This window comes from Drosophila gunungcola (genome assembly GCF_025200985.1).
Source record: "Drosophila gunungcola strain Sukarami chromosome 2R unlocalized genomic scaffold, Dgunungcola_SK_2 000030F, whole genome shotgun sequence".
NCBI classification, from domain to species: Eukaryota; Metazoa; Arthropoda; class Insecta; order Diptera; family Drosophilidae; genus Drosophila; species Drosophila gunungcola.
The window spans coordinates 80,108-94,738 of NW_026453176.1; the positions used below are offsets into that span (position 1 = coordinate 80,108).

The 14,631-nt window shown below is 40.4% G+C and overlaps 2 protein-coding genes across 3 annotated transcripts in view; one reads left to right on the plus strand and one right to left on the minus strand.

Annotated features, from left to right (window-relative positions):
• Positions 1–14,631, minus strand: part of LOC128256934 (hormone receptor 4) — a 40,579-nt gene that overhangs the window by 16,239 nt on the left and 9,709 nt on the right. For both annotated transcript variants that reach the window (XM_052987660.1, XM_052987659.1), the window contains exons 2-5: positions 3,599–3,848; positions 1,194–1,801; positions 599–731; positions 262–479 (exon numbers count right to left, since the gene is read on the minus strand). In XM_052987660.1, the coding sequence (XP_052843620.1) occupies positions 262–479; positions 599–731; positions 1,194–1,799 (957 nt within the window). In that variant the 5' untranslated portion in view covers positions 1,800–1,801; positions 3,599–3,848. The remainder of the gene's footprint in view (positions 1–261; positions 480–598; positions 732–1,193; positions 1,802–3,598; positions 3,849–14,631) is intronic.
• LOC128256937 (uncharacterized) lies at positions 4,009–8,372 on the plus strand. The gene is made up of 4 exons (XM_052987664.1): positions 4,009–4,202; positions 5,756–5,883; positions 7,782–7,835; positions 8,025–8,372. The coding sequence occupies exons 1-4, from the start codon at positions 4,121–4,123 to the stop codon at positions 8,274–8,276; spliced, it is 516 nt and encodes a 171-aa protein (XP_052843624.1). The 5' UTR covers positions 4,009–4,120; the 3' UTR covers positions 8,277–8,372.

The following is a 14,631-nucleotide window of genomic DNA, read 5'->3' on the forward strand; positions in this document are numbered from 1 at the left end:
ATTCATTACAATAACAACCCCAAGTTGTGACAAGGGCCTAATATTTCATTTTCAGTTTTGAGGTACTTGAAGCAGAACGAAAACCATGGCCATGGCCATAAGAATAAGGAGGATTTGGGACTTTGAAGAGCAATAAAGCCCCATTTCAAGCTCTCTTCAGCAACTTCAGAGCACAATGCGAGGTAAATAATCACATGATTCAGTGCCGGACGTGATTGCTGGCCAAGCGGATCTAATCCGGATTTTAATTCCGTTTCGTACCTCGACGCTGTCCTGCAGATTCATGTCGGGCCTGGGCGGATACCTCGAACAGCTCGTTAGTTCCAGCTCAGTGGCTCCGCGTCCATTGGCACCTCCGCCTCCTATTCCTCCCCCACCCATGCCTCCGAATCCCTCGTGCTCCGAATCGATGTGGACGGCGGTGAGGAGCGGCTCCTCCAGCGAACTGAAAAGCGGCTCGCTGGGACCCGAGTTGTCACCTGAAGGAGCAACGAAACAAGGAATAGCAGAAGGCGCGGGCCAGATTGATTAGTTGATTAATTAATGCGGCTCCGCGAGCACATCAATCAAGCAATCAAATCAGGATGTGTGTTCTTACCCAGGTCCAGGGAGTCGCACGTCTCGGAGGTATCCGTGTGGGTCACATTCGTGATGAGCGTGCAGGCCGAGTCCGTGGACGTGTTGATTGTGGTGTCCGGAATAGAGGCCGACGAGGTTCCCATGACCACCAGCTGCAAAAAAAAACATTATTAATTAAGAGATGTCTATTTGGGCTCTTAATGACCGCTTTAAAAATACATTTTTAGTACTTAGTGCTCTTAAAAGCGATTATATAGGAGTAAAACAGATTGTAATTTGCTCGTTCTGTTAACTAGAATTGTTACAAGAGAATTCAGAACTGACAATAGCCAGACAAATTACCAACAAAAAATTAAAAGAACAAAGAGTTTAACCCAAAAATTAAATAAATGAAATTAAAATTATTGAGTCTCTTCAAATTAAATTTTCTTAGATATCAAAACATATGTTACTACTAAGATTAAACAAACTGTTTAGAGATTAAGATAGTTCCATTACTTGAACTTTCCTTACAAAAAAATTTCTTAAAGTCGAACTAGATAAAACCAACTCTTTAACTCAAAGACTAGTTTGAGTATTAAAATTTGGACTGCATTTTTAATTCGATTACTTACCTTCGGCACTCCACCTGCGGTCGTCATATTGTGCATGGGTCCAGCCACGGAGTTGTGATAGGCACTGGACACTGGATTTAAGGGTAGTCCGTTCAGCGGAGTCGCAGAAGTTGTTGAGGCGTTGATTTTGTTCTTGATGCTGCGTCCGCTTTTGAAGTAGAGCCTTCGGAGAGCTGTGGCTGCGGATGAGCCAGACGTACTGAATCCGTCGTTATCAGAGCCACTGGAGTTGCTTCCACCGGAAAAGACACTGGAACCATTAAGTTGGGCAGCAGCCCTAGTCGCCGTGGGAGTGGATGGCTTCGATCTCGATACATTGCCGGGTAGTGACGAGGCATTCGAAATCCTTCTGGCACTGGGATGCGGGGACTGCGACTGGGATTTGGAAGAGGTCTGCGGTTGGACGGGTGAAGCGGATCGAGGAGCGGGCGGTGACTTGTCGCTTCTGCCGCCCGATGGCTGACCCAAAGCCAAGGCCATCATCGCCGCCGATCGGGTGCTCATATATCCAGCCGGCGGCTTTGACTTTCCGGAATTGGAGTTGGTTTTGTTGCTGCTATTGTTGTTGTGGTTACCCTGAGCGGCATGAGCAAGAGATGCCGTCATGGCTGCGGGATATGAAAAACACAAACCAAAGACAAGTCGTTTATTTTCATTCAAACACAGATGCGGTTTCCTGTGGCCCTTTGGAGCCTGCGGTTTTTAATTGTGGTAGCTTAGAATAGGATAGTTTCACAACAAAAGTGCAAAACAAAAAGTTATTTTCTAAAAATTTGTGGCAATTTACTGTATGAACTCATCTCCGAAAAGTATAAAAAGCCTTGTTTAAGAATGTATGCAAACACCTTCAATGCAGTTTTCTGCAGTTTTGTGGTAGACGCTCTTGCCATGAATTCTTTAAATTAATTATAAATGCTGGTGTATGCAAATAAAGACAAAGCTTTTTGTGAGAATTTAAAATTATTGAAAAATAAAGTTGATCAATTTTCAATTAAAACTAATACCAAGAACTAATTGTATGAGTTGAAAATGCAATTTCCTCTGTATTCAGTGAAAACTAATACTAAGAATTCTTCAAATATTGCTATAACATGCTGTTCAAAGGCAACCGACCCGCTTGATTTTGCCATGGCACTCCACCTCCTGACCACAATCGGTGGTCTCCTCCTAAATCAACAAATAAAATCGATGGACTATAGCGTGACACGGGCACTTCGTTCGCCAGTGGCTCACATGTTGCGCCATTAAGTGACTCAACCCAAAACGGGGGTAACTGACGGGTAACTTTTCCCTGGCGGAGAGTGGCATTTCCCCGGGGATTTTCCCTAACCGCATATGCGGAGTGGGTGAGAGATTTTCGCACGTAAACAGGGCAAACTTTTCGTGGAAAAACAAAGCACACAATCAAACAGCGCTGAGATCATAATCATCAAATAATCGAATTCCATTCCACAATTAATTGTGTGGACGACAGAATGTCCCGGTCTTCTCGCCATCTGACCGACCGCCCACTCTCCTAATTGTGGTTGTTTATCCAAGCGCACTCAAAGAGATTCCCCATAAGTTTGCCCCGTTCCCAGTTAGTCCACTCGATAGGGGACAGTCGCAGGAGGTCAGGGAACCCGAGGCGCATAAAAAGAGGTCGACTCCGACGAAGACTGTGTCCCAGAATTCGCGCAAAGTTTGACAGGGCCGGAAATTATACGGGCAGGGCCATTTGCATGTTTCCATTGTACAATATTTACACAAATGTCGCGAAAACTGTGTCAACTATCAGCCATCGGGCCACTAATCTTATTCTACACTAGAAAAAATGGGCTAGAGCTTAAGAAATTGTTCTCGAATTCGCAAATTATGTTAAATAAATTAATATAATTTGGAAATTAAACTATTTTAAAAACAGAAAAGAAAACTCATGAAAATATGTTCTTATTAATTCCATATTACTCTATTACAAAAAGAGTTCTCCAAAATACTTATATAATTTGAACTTATACCTTGCAAAGGAAAAGTTAGCTGTTTTGCATTTATACTTATAGCAACTTTATGAAGTGCAAACGGTTTGTTGAAACAAATTTTTCATATTATGTACAATGTTAAAAATTTCAAATATAGTTTGTGCCTTTGTCTATTTTATACATTTAGTTTTTATATACAACATTATTCTTCCAAAGACACAATTGTTTTTCAAATACAAATATAACTTCTTAAAATAAAACCATTTATGTTATTATTATTATATAACAATTATTATAACAAGAGTGAAGAACTTTTTAGCTATAGTTAATCAAAAGTTGATTAAAGCTACTCGAGTATTATAAGAACAATGTGATTTCATTTCTTGAACCTTCTTGAACTTGTCCTTTGTATTTTTAAGAATGTAATAGTAATTTAAATAGTTATACCTCTGACTCCTCGACTCCTGGTCGCCGTGGATCCTCCTGCTCCTGGTGCGGTGGTGCTGCAGGCGGTGCTACTGGCGGTGGTGCTGGCGGTAGAGGCGGCGGCGGTGTAGGCGGTGGCGGTGTAGGCGGTGGCGGCGGTGCAGGGGGAGGCTGAGGCGGGCGGTGATGTTATAGGCCTCGCGAGGGCGGCGTGGGGCGTTGGGCTGCTGGTGTCGCGGAAGATGGGGGAGCCGGGGACATAGCGGTCGGGCTGCAAACAAGAAAAAGTGAAGTGTTTTCCATTAATTACAGCTCAAATATAGTTGCATTCCCGTGTTGTTGATACCGATAAGGTACTTGCGTATCGCACGTTGTTTACCATGTGTCAGACACCAATCACCAGGAACGAATATTGAGCCTCAGTCAGTCAGTCAGTCAGTCAGTCAGTCAAGTGCCAGCCGTTGAAACCAACGATTCCGGATTTCAAATTCCGGATTGGCGTTCGCAGCTGTCAGAGCGGAATTTGCAATAGAAGTCAGCACCATGAAGCTGCCGCTCGGACTGTCAAAATCCGTACTTTTCACGGGGTTATGTGTCGCCTTAATGTCAGCAGCCCTCTCGAACGGTATTTACATGGATTTTTTCAACCACCCAACCAACCAAATCCTAACCTAACCCACTGAGTGGCGCTGAGTGCTCGCTTAGCGGGTCGTTTTCCGTTTAACTTAATTAGCTGTTTTATTGCGAAATTGCCGTTCTACGACTCATAACTCAACGGAAATTTAGCGAGAAAAGTCAGGTGAATTTGAAATGTTCTTGGCACTCATTTTCCCTCATTTTTCTCGACATGGACATAGACCCTCATTTGATTCACAGAACTGAGTGCCTTCCGTTCTATTCTTACAAATCTGTTCGGCTATGCTCGCTTCATATCGTTCTATTTTGTTGAGTTCAGCTGTCGACGTCACTCGCCTGTGACCGCATTCAAATTTATTGATTGCCTCACAAAAGATGATACAAATCATTTTTCAGAGATCTCCGAGTGCCCCCAACTACGAGCTATTCCATACACAGTGGAATGGGAGGTGTTAGAAGCCAAACCTTGGAGGGCAACGAACTGAGGACACTCAGGCTCAATGGTTATTTTTACAATTGAAACTCAAATTTATGCGAATTAAAAGGACTTCAGTCATACTTATGCAAAAGCACTCACCCCTCTTAGAGTTGCTTTTCATTGTAAATAAGGCCTCCGATGGCATAAATTCTTTGGTTGTTTATATTCGATCATCTAAAAAAAAATGTTGAATATTTTTGCCAGTTGGCACTTGTATTAGTCACATAAAATTTATTTGTATGACTAATTGCATAAATCCCAAATTTTTATGCCATTTAATATAAGTAAATATCAGATAGTTTAAATTTTTTTGGGCAAATGTTGCATTGATCACATTAATTGATATGACTAACCGCTTCATTCGCACAAAATTATTTAGAGCATATATCAGATAAAATTATTTGAATATTTTCCCCGATTTGAGCCCATTGTGACTGTTCTACCCGAGGTGATACAATGTTCTATCTTTCAAATACCGCGAACCGCATCGCAGCGTGCCAAGAACAATCCCCGCTGTTAAACTTTTATGCAGAACTCATTATGCATAATAGAACTGTGTTCGCGGTAAGAGCTAAGGATTTCGATCCACACCATCTCAATGCCTTTTGACGGCTACCATTGTCGAGGGTCGGCCAAAAAGTCTCGTGTCATCAATCCGTTTACACATCTCGGGCCGATGGTGGCCACTAGTGGGGCCATTGACGTCATTGTTATTACACAAAAGGCTGATTCAAATATAGAATGTGCTTCGTGTACGCATATAGCCGGCGATACATGTCGAGGACGTTGTCGTGCCACTTGGCAAATAGACAGAAAGTCTGCTGCCAGAATTCTCACTTTAATTCAATTAATTATTGTGTTTTTATAGACGCTAATGTTTGTTGTTATTGCATCCACTGCTGGGGGGTGGATATTAATAAATTCTAAGAAAAGCACAGCGACAACACGATCATGACGATGATCATCAAAATCAAATATAAATTCGAAAGCAACAAAACGAAAACGAAAGGCAACGTCATGACCTCGTTCAATCCTCTATTATACTTATATCGTGTATTTTGCAGCGCTCGTTTGCTATGCGTGCTCCTATTTGGACGGCTACAGTGATACATCCTGCTTAAACAACGCCAGTGCAGTCAGCGTAATCAACTGTACCATGAAATACTGTGTGACGATGCGCGTCGAACTTAAGGTAAATGATATACATTATGTATGAACCTCGTGACAAAAGATATAATAGCCAATAGATATACCAAGGCAATATTTACATATTTCATAAAAAAAAAAAAAAAATTAAATCCTTGATGACATGTATCCCAAAAAGTTAAAATACTTCGTTTTTAGCATGTTATATAAGAAAAGTATACAACATTATAGGCAACTATTTTATAAAATTTTGAAATTATCTCACATCTCATATGTTAATCTATGAGAGGAATCTTAAAATTTGCATTCATAGTTTTCAAATGAAAATATTAATTGTATTGTGATTAAAGATTTCACGAGTTTTCTGCACTTTGGTAGAGTAAAAAGCACCGAGAGTACATATAGGTACAACTGCACACTTTCCCCCTACCATATGGGTGGAAATTTTGTGAAATTCGGAAAAACTTCTCCCTGGTCGTAAAACGCCCGTGGAACGTGCCACAAATGTTCCCAAGCGCCGGCGAACGGGAATTGCGGAGCGTTTAACTCTTCACGTACGCAGACAGAGTATACTCCGAATTCGAGCTGCCGCAACGCAGCTGTTGCGGCAACAAAGTAACACATGGAATGCCCGATTTTTATGCATCGCTCAACTTTGTTTGGATAAATGTTGCCACAGCTAAAGTTTCGCCCCTTTCTGAAATTAGCAACTCTCACGTAAAGGATGAGCAAAAAAAAAAAAAACAGAATGATATGGAACCATTAAATCCTGCCAGCACTCTGCTTCGACTAATTGAATCCAGAGCTGCAGTTTCATCCGGCACACGCGGCGTATGAGCAATGCGAGCTTTAACACTTTAATGACTGAAGAGAGCTAAAAGAGGTGATTTTATTTTTTAATGACAACGTTGGTTTTTCAGAGCCTTAACTTTACAAATTATAACCAAAACAAATCCAACGCTTCAACAGCAGAATAAAATATTGATACTAGACTTATGTAAACGGCTTTCAAATTATACTTTTTTAGCTAAGTTTTTCTTTTCTTTTCAAGAAAATACAAATTTCTGAATTTTGTTTCTGTTAGCAATCTTCGTTTCTACATAAAACAAAAAATGTATCCCTAGCGGACCTAATCTTTTCTTGTGAGTGTGAAGCAATCAAATGCAGACGTCTGATGAAGCACCATTCCTTGATTATTCCCGTGGTATTGACGAAGCTTGTCTGGCTTTAATTTTACCAGTAAGCAGCTCAAATCAAAAATCCCCCGGAGTAGGAGATAAAGTGGGAGTAAAGAAAGCACAAGAAACGAAAACAAAGTGCATAAAAAATCCATTACCATAATTTAATGGAAAGCCAGAAAGGCGTATAAAGAGCGCCACATACAGAGACGCCCATCGAGTTCATATAGCCCGGGTCCCAGCCCGTGGCTAGAAGGCTTAGGCCAGCTTACACCCCCACAAAGTCAACTTTGTCGTCTCTTTTTCGCCCCTCCATTAGCTTTAATACAACCAGATGAGGTTTCAAAATTTCCAAGTGCCTCATTAGACGGGCCGAACTCACTGATTGAATTTTTGGGGGATCAAAGACACCGTCGGCCAGCTCAGGGCTTGGATTGAAACTTATGTTATTCGCATTGCCGGCAAACTGCAATGCAATTAAAACTTTATCCACATCCACCATGTGTCCCTTGTGTGAACTTTGTTTACGCGTTAGCTCCGGGGCCATAGATTGCTTCGGTGCCGCATAGCTGCAGTCCTCCTTTTGTGGGTCTGGGGCTTTAATTACTTTGCCCGCTGAAACGAGGGCAAATGCAAATTCGATTCGCAGATACGAAACGCAAATAAGCCCTTGTGGACGAGTGTGATGATTGGTGTGGATGCGAGTATCATTAATCAGTCGCGCAGATATTTGTAATGTGGATTTCCATTTCCATTTCCATTTTAGCGCAACTCGAGCAAGGTGATGTCCTTTCTGCGCGACTGCCAGGACGAACCGGTGGTAAGTAAGCGCAGTAACAATTGCATATAAAAGCACATGTATATTTTCTTTTAATACAATACTTTTAACGATTTCAATGGTAAATTTACTGTTTCAAAAGATTAATAATCATAGATATGCAAATTTTATATCAAGTTTTATTCGCTTTCTTTCAATATAATTGAACTAGGGCATTTCTCTTTAATACAGATGCTTTATGGAAACATACCATATGAAACGTCTCGCACTTACTACTCATCCTGCCAGCAGAACCTCTGCAATGGGCACAATGGACGGGTTAAGAACTCAACAAATGGAACCGGAGGCGGTGGAATTCACAATGCCATAGTTCCAGGAAAAAATGCTGGCCAAAGGGTGTTTTTCTGGCCATGGTCAGTACTTTTTTTGCCTATCCTAAGAGTTTGGCAAATGCATTTAACACATGCCACGAACTTGGCATAAGCGAAGAAAGCTCTACATATCCCGCCATATCAAGCAATTTAAAATGCCTTGCAAATAAATTGTCTTGCTTTCATTAAATGACATTTCTCAAAGCAATACGTATTCTTTGTGGATTTATAATTAGATATTATGTTTTGCTAGTTTAAGATAGCTAACTTTTCAATGGAAAACCTTTAGCGATATCTAATTACATGGCTATTAACTTCCGAGCACACAAGCTAATTGCTGCGGTTAGAGGCTGATTATGATGCTTTGACAAACTTATGCGAGACTGTGATCAAGGATGCAGGATCCCGGGAGGCTCGCCATGAAACCACAACCTTAATGGCAGCGACCGCCAGGCTTTTAGGCAACCATCGTTGGATCAAAGGTCGCCGGCACTTCCGGAATGTCCACGCGCTCAAGAACGAATATGAATTCCAGCTAATGGCACTCTATGTTGACGCTAATTGCGTGAATCTAATGGATTCGCTGACATCTTTACGCAATGAAACATGAAAAGATGAAAACTCAAGTGCAAATTGGTCCGAGAAAATGTAATTCGTTTCAGGGTTGGGCCAAATGCAGGCCAGTTAGAGATGTATTTTTGGCCTCTCAATCCGGTTATAAATTGGGTAAACAATCAGCTCAACTGTTTGCTCTGCCTCATTTGAGTTGCACCAAATAAATCTGAGAACTTTTCGGGTCCTTGACTTTTTGTGTACACATTTGAATTTGTGTTTGCCCAGCTCCACGCATTAAAGTTGCCATGTGTAACGCCCGCCAGTTTCCAGTTTCGTTTGGCACGATTTCGGCGCTGGCGCTTTGCTTTTTGCCAACACGACGGCAAAAAGCAAACAACAAACAAACAGCCGCGTCAACAACAAGGACAACAGTAAAGTTGGCCACCCACACTGTCATGACAAGGGGCCGAACACGCCCCCTCCGCGTTTCCTGTTTAATTTCATTCCGGCCAGACGTCAAAAATCGAAACTGAATCCCAAAATGGCCGAGCGCTCAGACATGTGGTCCGAAAAAGTGGGATTCAAAATTAATTATGTTTGAATGTTAACAAAGTTACACTTTAAAGTGGGTTGGTGACAACTATGAAGTAGGATAACAGGAGGAAACTACAAATTTAAATATGTAATATACACTTCACTTAATGAAAAGCAAATAAATTAAAACCATTTAAACATAAACACATTAAATTACTTCTTCAAAAAACAAATACTAAAACTTAATCCTAAAATGCATATTTTCCTAAGGTGTTACAAAAATCATTTTATACTTAGTTCTGTATTTCCTGAATAAGTAATTTAATAATTCATGTTTAAAGATGAAGGAACAAAGTTAATCAAAAAAAAACAAAAGCACTTTAAAAAAAGTTTTCTTCTTCAGAGTGTAAATTAATTGTACGGGACACGAAGATAAAGCAAAGCATAAAGCATTTATTAAATAAACACTGACGCATTCAATTGTAAAAACATGAAAGATAAACAAACTTTTTTCATTACAAGATGACAAATTCTTGTGCACAAAGTTCAGAGCATTTCCTAATTAAAACGTTTTCGGTCACGTGAACCAAGTTATACAAACAATTATTTGTAATTTTAAAATTAAGACGGCAGCGGAATGCAAACATCTAGGTGGCGAGCACCAAAAGGGAATGAGCGTACTTAAGAAATGCCTGAATTTCAGGGCAGGAAGTAATTTTCACTCGACAAATATTGACTTGATCCCAATAACAAGACAGCGCCAAGAAATAAGTTGAAAGCATTCCTCCAGAGTTGAGGTGCTCTGCTGCCCGTGAAATGTGGGTGTCGTGAATGGGCGTTGGAAGATGTTCACTTGACAGTGGCCACCGCAGCGGACCATAAACAACGAAGACACACGAAAATGGGCAGCGGTTGCGGCTCACTTTTCCTCATTCTTATTTGCAGTTTTCCAGGTCCCACAGAGAGCTGTGGAATTTTACTTTTCCCATCTGCACTTGGGGAAAAAACAATTCGATCATAATAGTAATGATGAAAAAATTAAATTCCAGACTTTAGAAGTTTTCAGTAATTTAATCCTTGTCGGTTCGAATATTTTGTTGTGACCCAGACCAATTATACAAATATCAATTAAATCAAAATAGAGAACTATTAAATAATTTTTTATATCTAAAAAAAATAAAATCAAATCCGTTAGTTGAACACATAGTAAATCCAGCATTTAATTCTCAAGTTAAATATTTTTGGCTTAGATTTTCTTCAATATTTTATTTGATTGCCTTTGAAATGCTTAATTTAATTTTGAGCTATATTATACTTAAACATGAAGCATTAAAAACCAATACGATTTACGTCCAGTACTTTCCATATTAATTTATTTATTTTTATATTAAATCATACAATTTACTAAATATTTCGATTATATAATCTATGAAGAACAAATTTCTGGATTCAATTTATTTATTTATTTGTACCATCCCCTTTTTGGACCAGTAATGGAATGCCCATTCAGGTAAATTTATTTATCTCTGTGTAAACTGTAAAAAAGGTGTGCTCACTGCTGAAATTGTAAATTCTCTCGCCGCGAAATGGGGACGCCACAAAATGTGGACAGTTCTCGGGGGATGGGGCCACATTTCTGAGTCAGCGGGTTGTCTGCGCTTGATGTTCCGTGGGTCTGCTTTGGGGTTGGGGAATTGCAAATAGTTGAGTCGCCCGATTGTAATTCTTTGGTCTGGTTATGGCCAATCGCCATTCAACAATGATTGGGTCCACAGCCCGATGATTCCATCAGTGCGTTGAACTTTTCCGTCTGGACAGCGAGTCTGGTCGACTTTTTTCCAGCTGCGGGAATTGGAAATAAAATAATGGCACAAAGCGAGCGAAATGCGTGCCGGAAACTATGCAGCCCTTGTCTGCAATTGCCCATGCATTTGTGATTGTCTGGGCACCTTGCCCGATGCGGGGGATACTGTCCTATAAACCCGACAGTTTATTCCACCCAAAAAGGAAGAAAGCGGGCACACTTCACAATCATGATAAGTAGTCACCGGTACACGTTCGTATCTATAGATATGCCTCATCAAATAATACTGAGCATGTGTTATAAAATTCATTTTGACAAAATCCCCGCAATAATAATACAGATAAAAAAAATTAATATTCGACAAAAACAACAGCAAAATAAGATAAAACAGGCGAAGGCGGAACAGGCAGAAGTGAAAGTCACTTGATTTATGCCTTCTCGGGAATCTTGGAGCAAGGTGGGCGCCGAATAAACCTGAGAAAGTGGAACACTTTTGGGAAAGTGGGCGTGGTAGCTGCCAAGAGGCACGTCCGCGTCTCCTTGGCTTTTTGCACGATTTTTTGGATAGAATTGCTACAGTTGTTTTCTTTGTGGGTAACCAATGAATAAAATATGAGTATACTCTAGTGGCTGTGCCAAGTTTTTGCCGTTTTCTTTGATAAATGGAGATAATATTCAAGTATTAAAATTAAATAAATAAAGGACATAAAAAAATTGCGGTCAAAAAAAGTAGAGAGAAATATGTATCTTTGGAAAAATAAAATATGTTCAAGAGAATGGTTTGTCTTTTGTGGAAAATCCTTTGATGCCTATTTTAAAATATTTGGTATATTGAATCATAACAGCTCCCTCAGCCATGATTTGAATACATGTTTTTAAGTTGGTCCTTTATCAATGTTGAAAAACATTGATAACAAAGGTAAAGATGTTTTCCTATCTTGTGTCAGGAAATATAGGTGGAACTCTAACTGCATAGATTTACATGACATTTTCATTGTTATAGGTATTATTCGGTTTACCAAAAATCTATACCTTGCATTTAATGAAAACCAATCAAAAGTTTTCTAAAAAATCACGTGATTGGATTATTCCCCAGACCTTGCGGACAACTAGTTTTTAAAATGTGTGAAGGCTGCTCATAAAAATGGATTGCTATGCATGGTCCAACATATCTTCTGCGCCCGTTTGCGGGCTCTTTGTAAATGCTGTAAAAATGATTGCTTCGCTCACCGATCTTTACAGAAATGATTATTGATGAGCACTTTGGCCTATTTTATCAAAATCAAAGCAGACGCGACAACGTCACCGTCGCCCGCCAATGAAGCATGAAATGCGGACCGACATCGCGGGCAAAGCGCCAGCACACATTAAATCTTGCGAAAGTCTAACCCGCCCAGCCACAAAATTCCGCCTAGCACACCTTTGGACGGACTATAGATAGGTGAATAGATTTTTTTTTTGGCAAGTGCCGAGGAGCCGATGACGTCAAACGGCGGCAGTTGGCAGACATTCCGACCAGACCAATTTTTGGCCAACCTTTCAATCTGTTTTCATATCGTTTTTAAGGCACGCGTAGGTGGCTCTTGTCTCCAGGAAATCCCCGTGAATCACCCTGGTGACTGGATTTACTTTGGAGCCGTGTCAAGGGGATTGTGTAAACAGAAAAGTCGCCAAGGAATTCGACGGCAAAATGCCTGGAATGCCAAAATATTGATGGAAGCCAAGTCGAAAGGCTTTTAGCGTCGCGTGCCAATCGGTTAAGATCCGTTAATGTACATCGGAATATCGGGATATATAGTGAGTGAGTGGGCTGTGTGCGAGTGTAATTCCATAGCTGACAGCGGGCGGCATTATCATCTAAAGGCGACAACAAAGATCTCCCGCTGAATGACCAGACACATTTATTTGTTTACACAGCTCGGTTGCCGTTGGGCTGCCGTTGCCGTTGCCTCATCTTGACAATCAATTAATTTCCGACCACCTCCCGTCCCCCGGGAAAACTCCTGCCGTCGACAAAGAGAAAGTGGCGTCGCTGGTGATAATTGTTTTTAATGAAAATTGCTAAGGATTTAATAAGGAAGGCACAACAAATGGATTTTAAAATCCATTTCAATTATGCCATAAGTTTTCCATCAATTTGAGTGGTCACCACAATGATGACGTCAAAGATTGCAGCACAGGGCAGTTCGAATGCATTTTGTCTATATACTCGTGTATATATATATCTGATTTTTATCATCTTTGTCTGCGCTTAAAGTTCACTGACACTCTGCTCAGTCAGCCGACGACGAAAATAGTTTTCCACATTTAAATGAGCTTTGGGAAATAATAGAGAACTCCTGAATTCACTTCGCTTATGTTTGTTTTTTGTGTAATTGCAATTTCATTTTGGACTCGAGCTAATTAAAATTTGGCAAACATGTTTCCAAGCCAACAAATCGGCCGCAATTAGAACTAAAAGCCAGCCTCAGCTAACTATTTAGCCAACGCGCCCACAAAACCGAAATTTCAGAAGCCTGTCGACAAATTTGCATTTTCGCGAATGAAAATTCACAATACGAACAATAAATACTGAAAAAGGAGGCTAACCAATTTGTTCGTTTGCGGCTGGCGAAAGTGACAACGGAAAAACAAGCGGGGAGACATGGGTGCTTTTTACAAATGAGTTTCCGTATTTCATTGAATGCATATGCAGTTGCATTCCCTCTATAAATACATTAAACTTGTTCTTTTTCGCGTTTTCACTTTCAGCCAGTGCTCAGTGCTCAAAACTGAGTCAATGCGATGCGTGGGAGGAAGTGCAGCTGCAGTGGCAGAATTTTAATGACCCGTCAGCGCCAAAAATAAAATTCAAACATGTCGGCCAGCCAAATAAACGCGTCAATTGAAATAGAAATGATGGCGAAAGTGACAATTTAAATTTGCGTGGGCCGATGGCCAAATGCAAGGAGTCAATGCGCTCATTAAGCAAACTATTCCCCGCAGAAAAAGCGAAAGCCAAAATCAATCATGGGAACACCAGCGGAAAGAGTTGACAGTCGGACCAAAACACAATCGATTCGGAAGTTCAGGGTCCTTTCACTACGAAGGTGAGTTAGTGAACCCACAAAACACAAAAACCGAAAACCAAACTCAGCAAAAACAAGATTAAAAGACCTTGGGGATTTGCCAATATTTTGGTGAATTTGTCAACATTCAGGCAGATGCGAGATACTGATGAAGGAACTGAAGCGAAAGTCAAACTATTGCACAGAAATAACAGAATGATTGTTTTTATTTATTGATAATAAATGCAATAAAGAGTCTTAGACTGACACAGAATATAAAAGTTGGTATAGAAATCCCTTCTAAACTAATAGCTTCCCAACATCGAACAAAAGAGACTAAACACCAGACAAGGTCACGCCTTACCCTGTTTTCAAATTTCTCCTTCCTTTCAATTCCTTGAATATTTCATATGTTAAACGAATATGTGTCTTTTTAAAAATGCTCTTGAATGTACTATTTCAATTGGATCAAGGGTATATGTTTTCAGCTATATTTTGTTTGTGTTTGGCAAAGACAGATGCTCACG

Coding starts and splice junctions, on each gene's coding strand:
- LOC128256937 (XM_052987664.1), top strand. CDS start 4,121: ATGAAGCTGCCGCTCGGACTGTCAAAATCCGTACTTTTCACGGGGTTA. Junction 4,203..5,755: donor GTCAGCAGCCCTCTCGAACG/GTATTTACATGG, acceptor TGTATTTTGCAG/CGCTCGTTTGCTATGCGTGC. Junction 5,884..7,781: donor CGATGCGCGTCGAACTTAAG/GTAAATGATATA, acceptor TTTCCATTTTAG/CGCAACTCGAGCAAGGTGAT.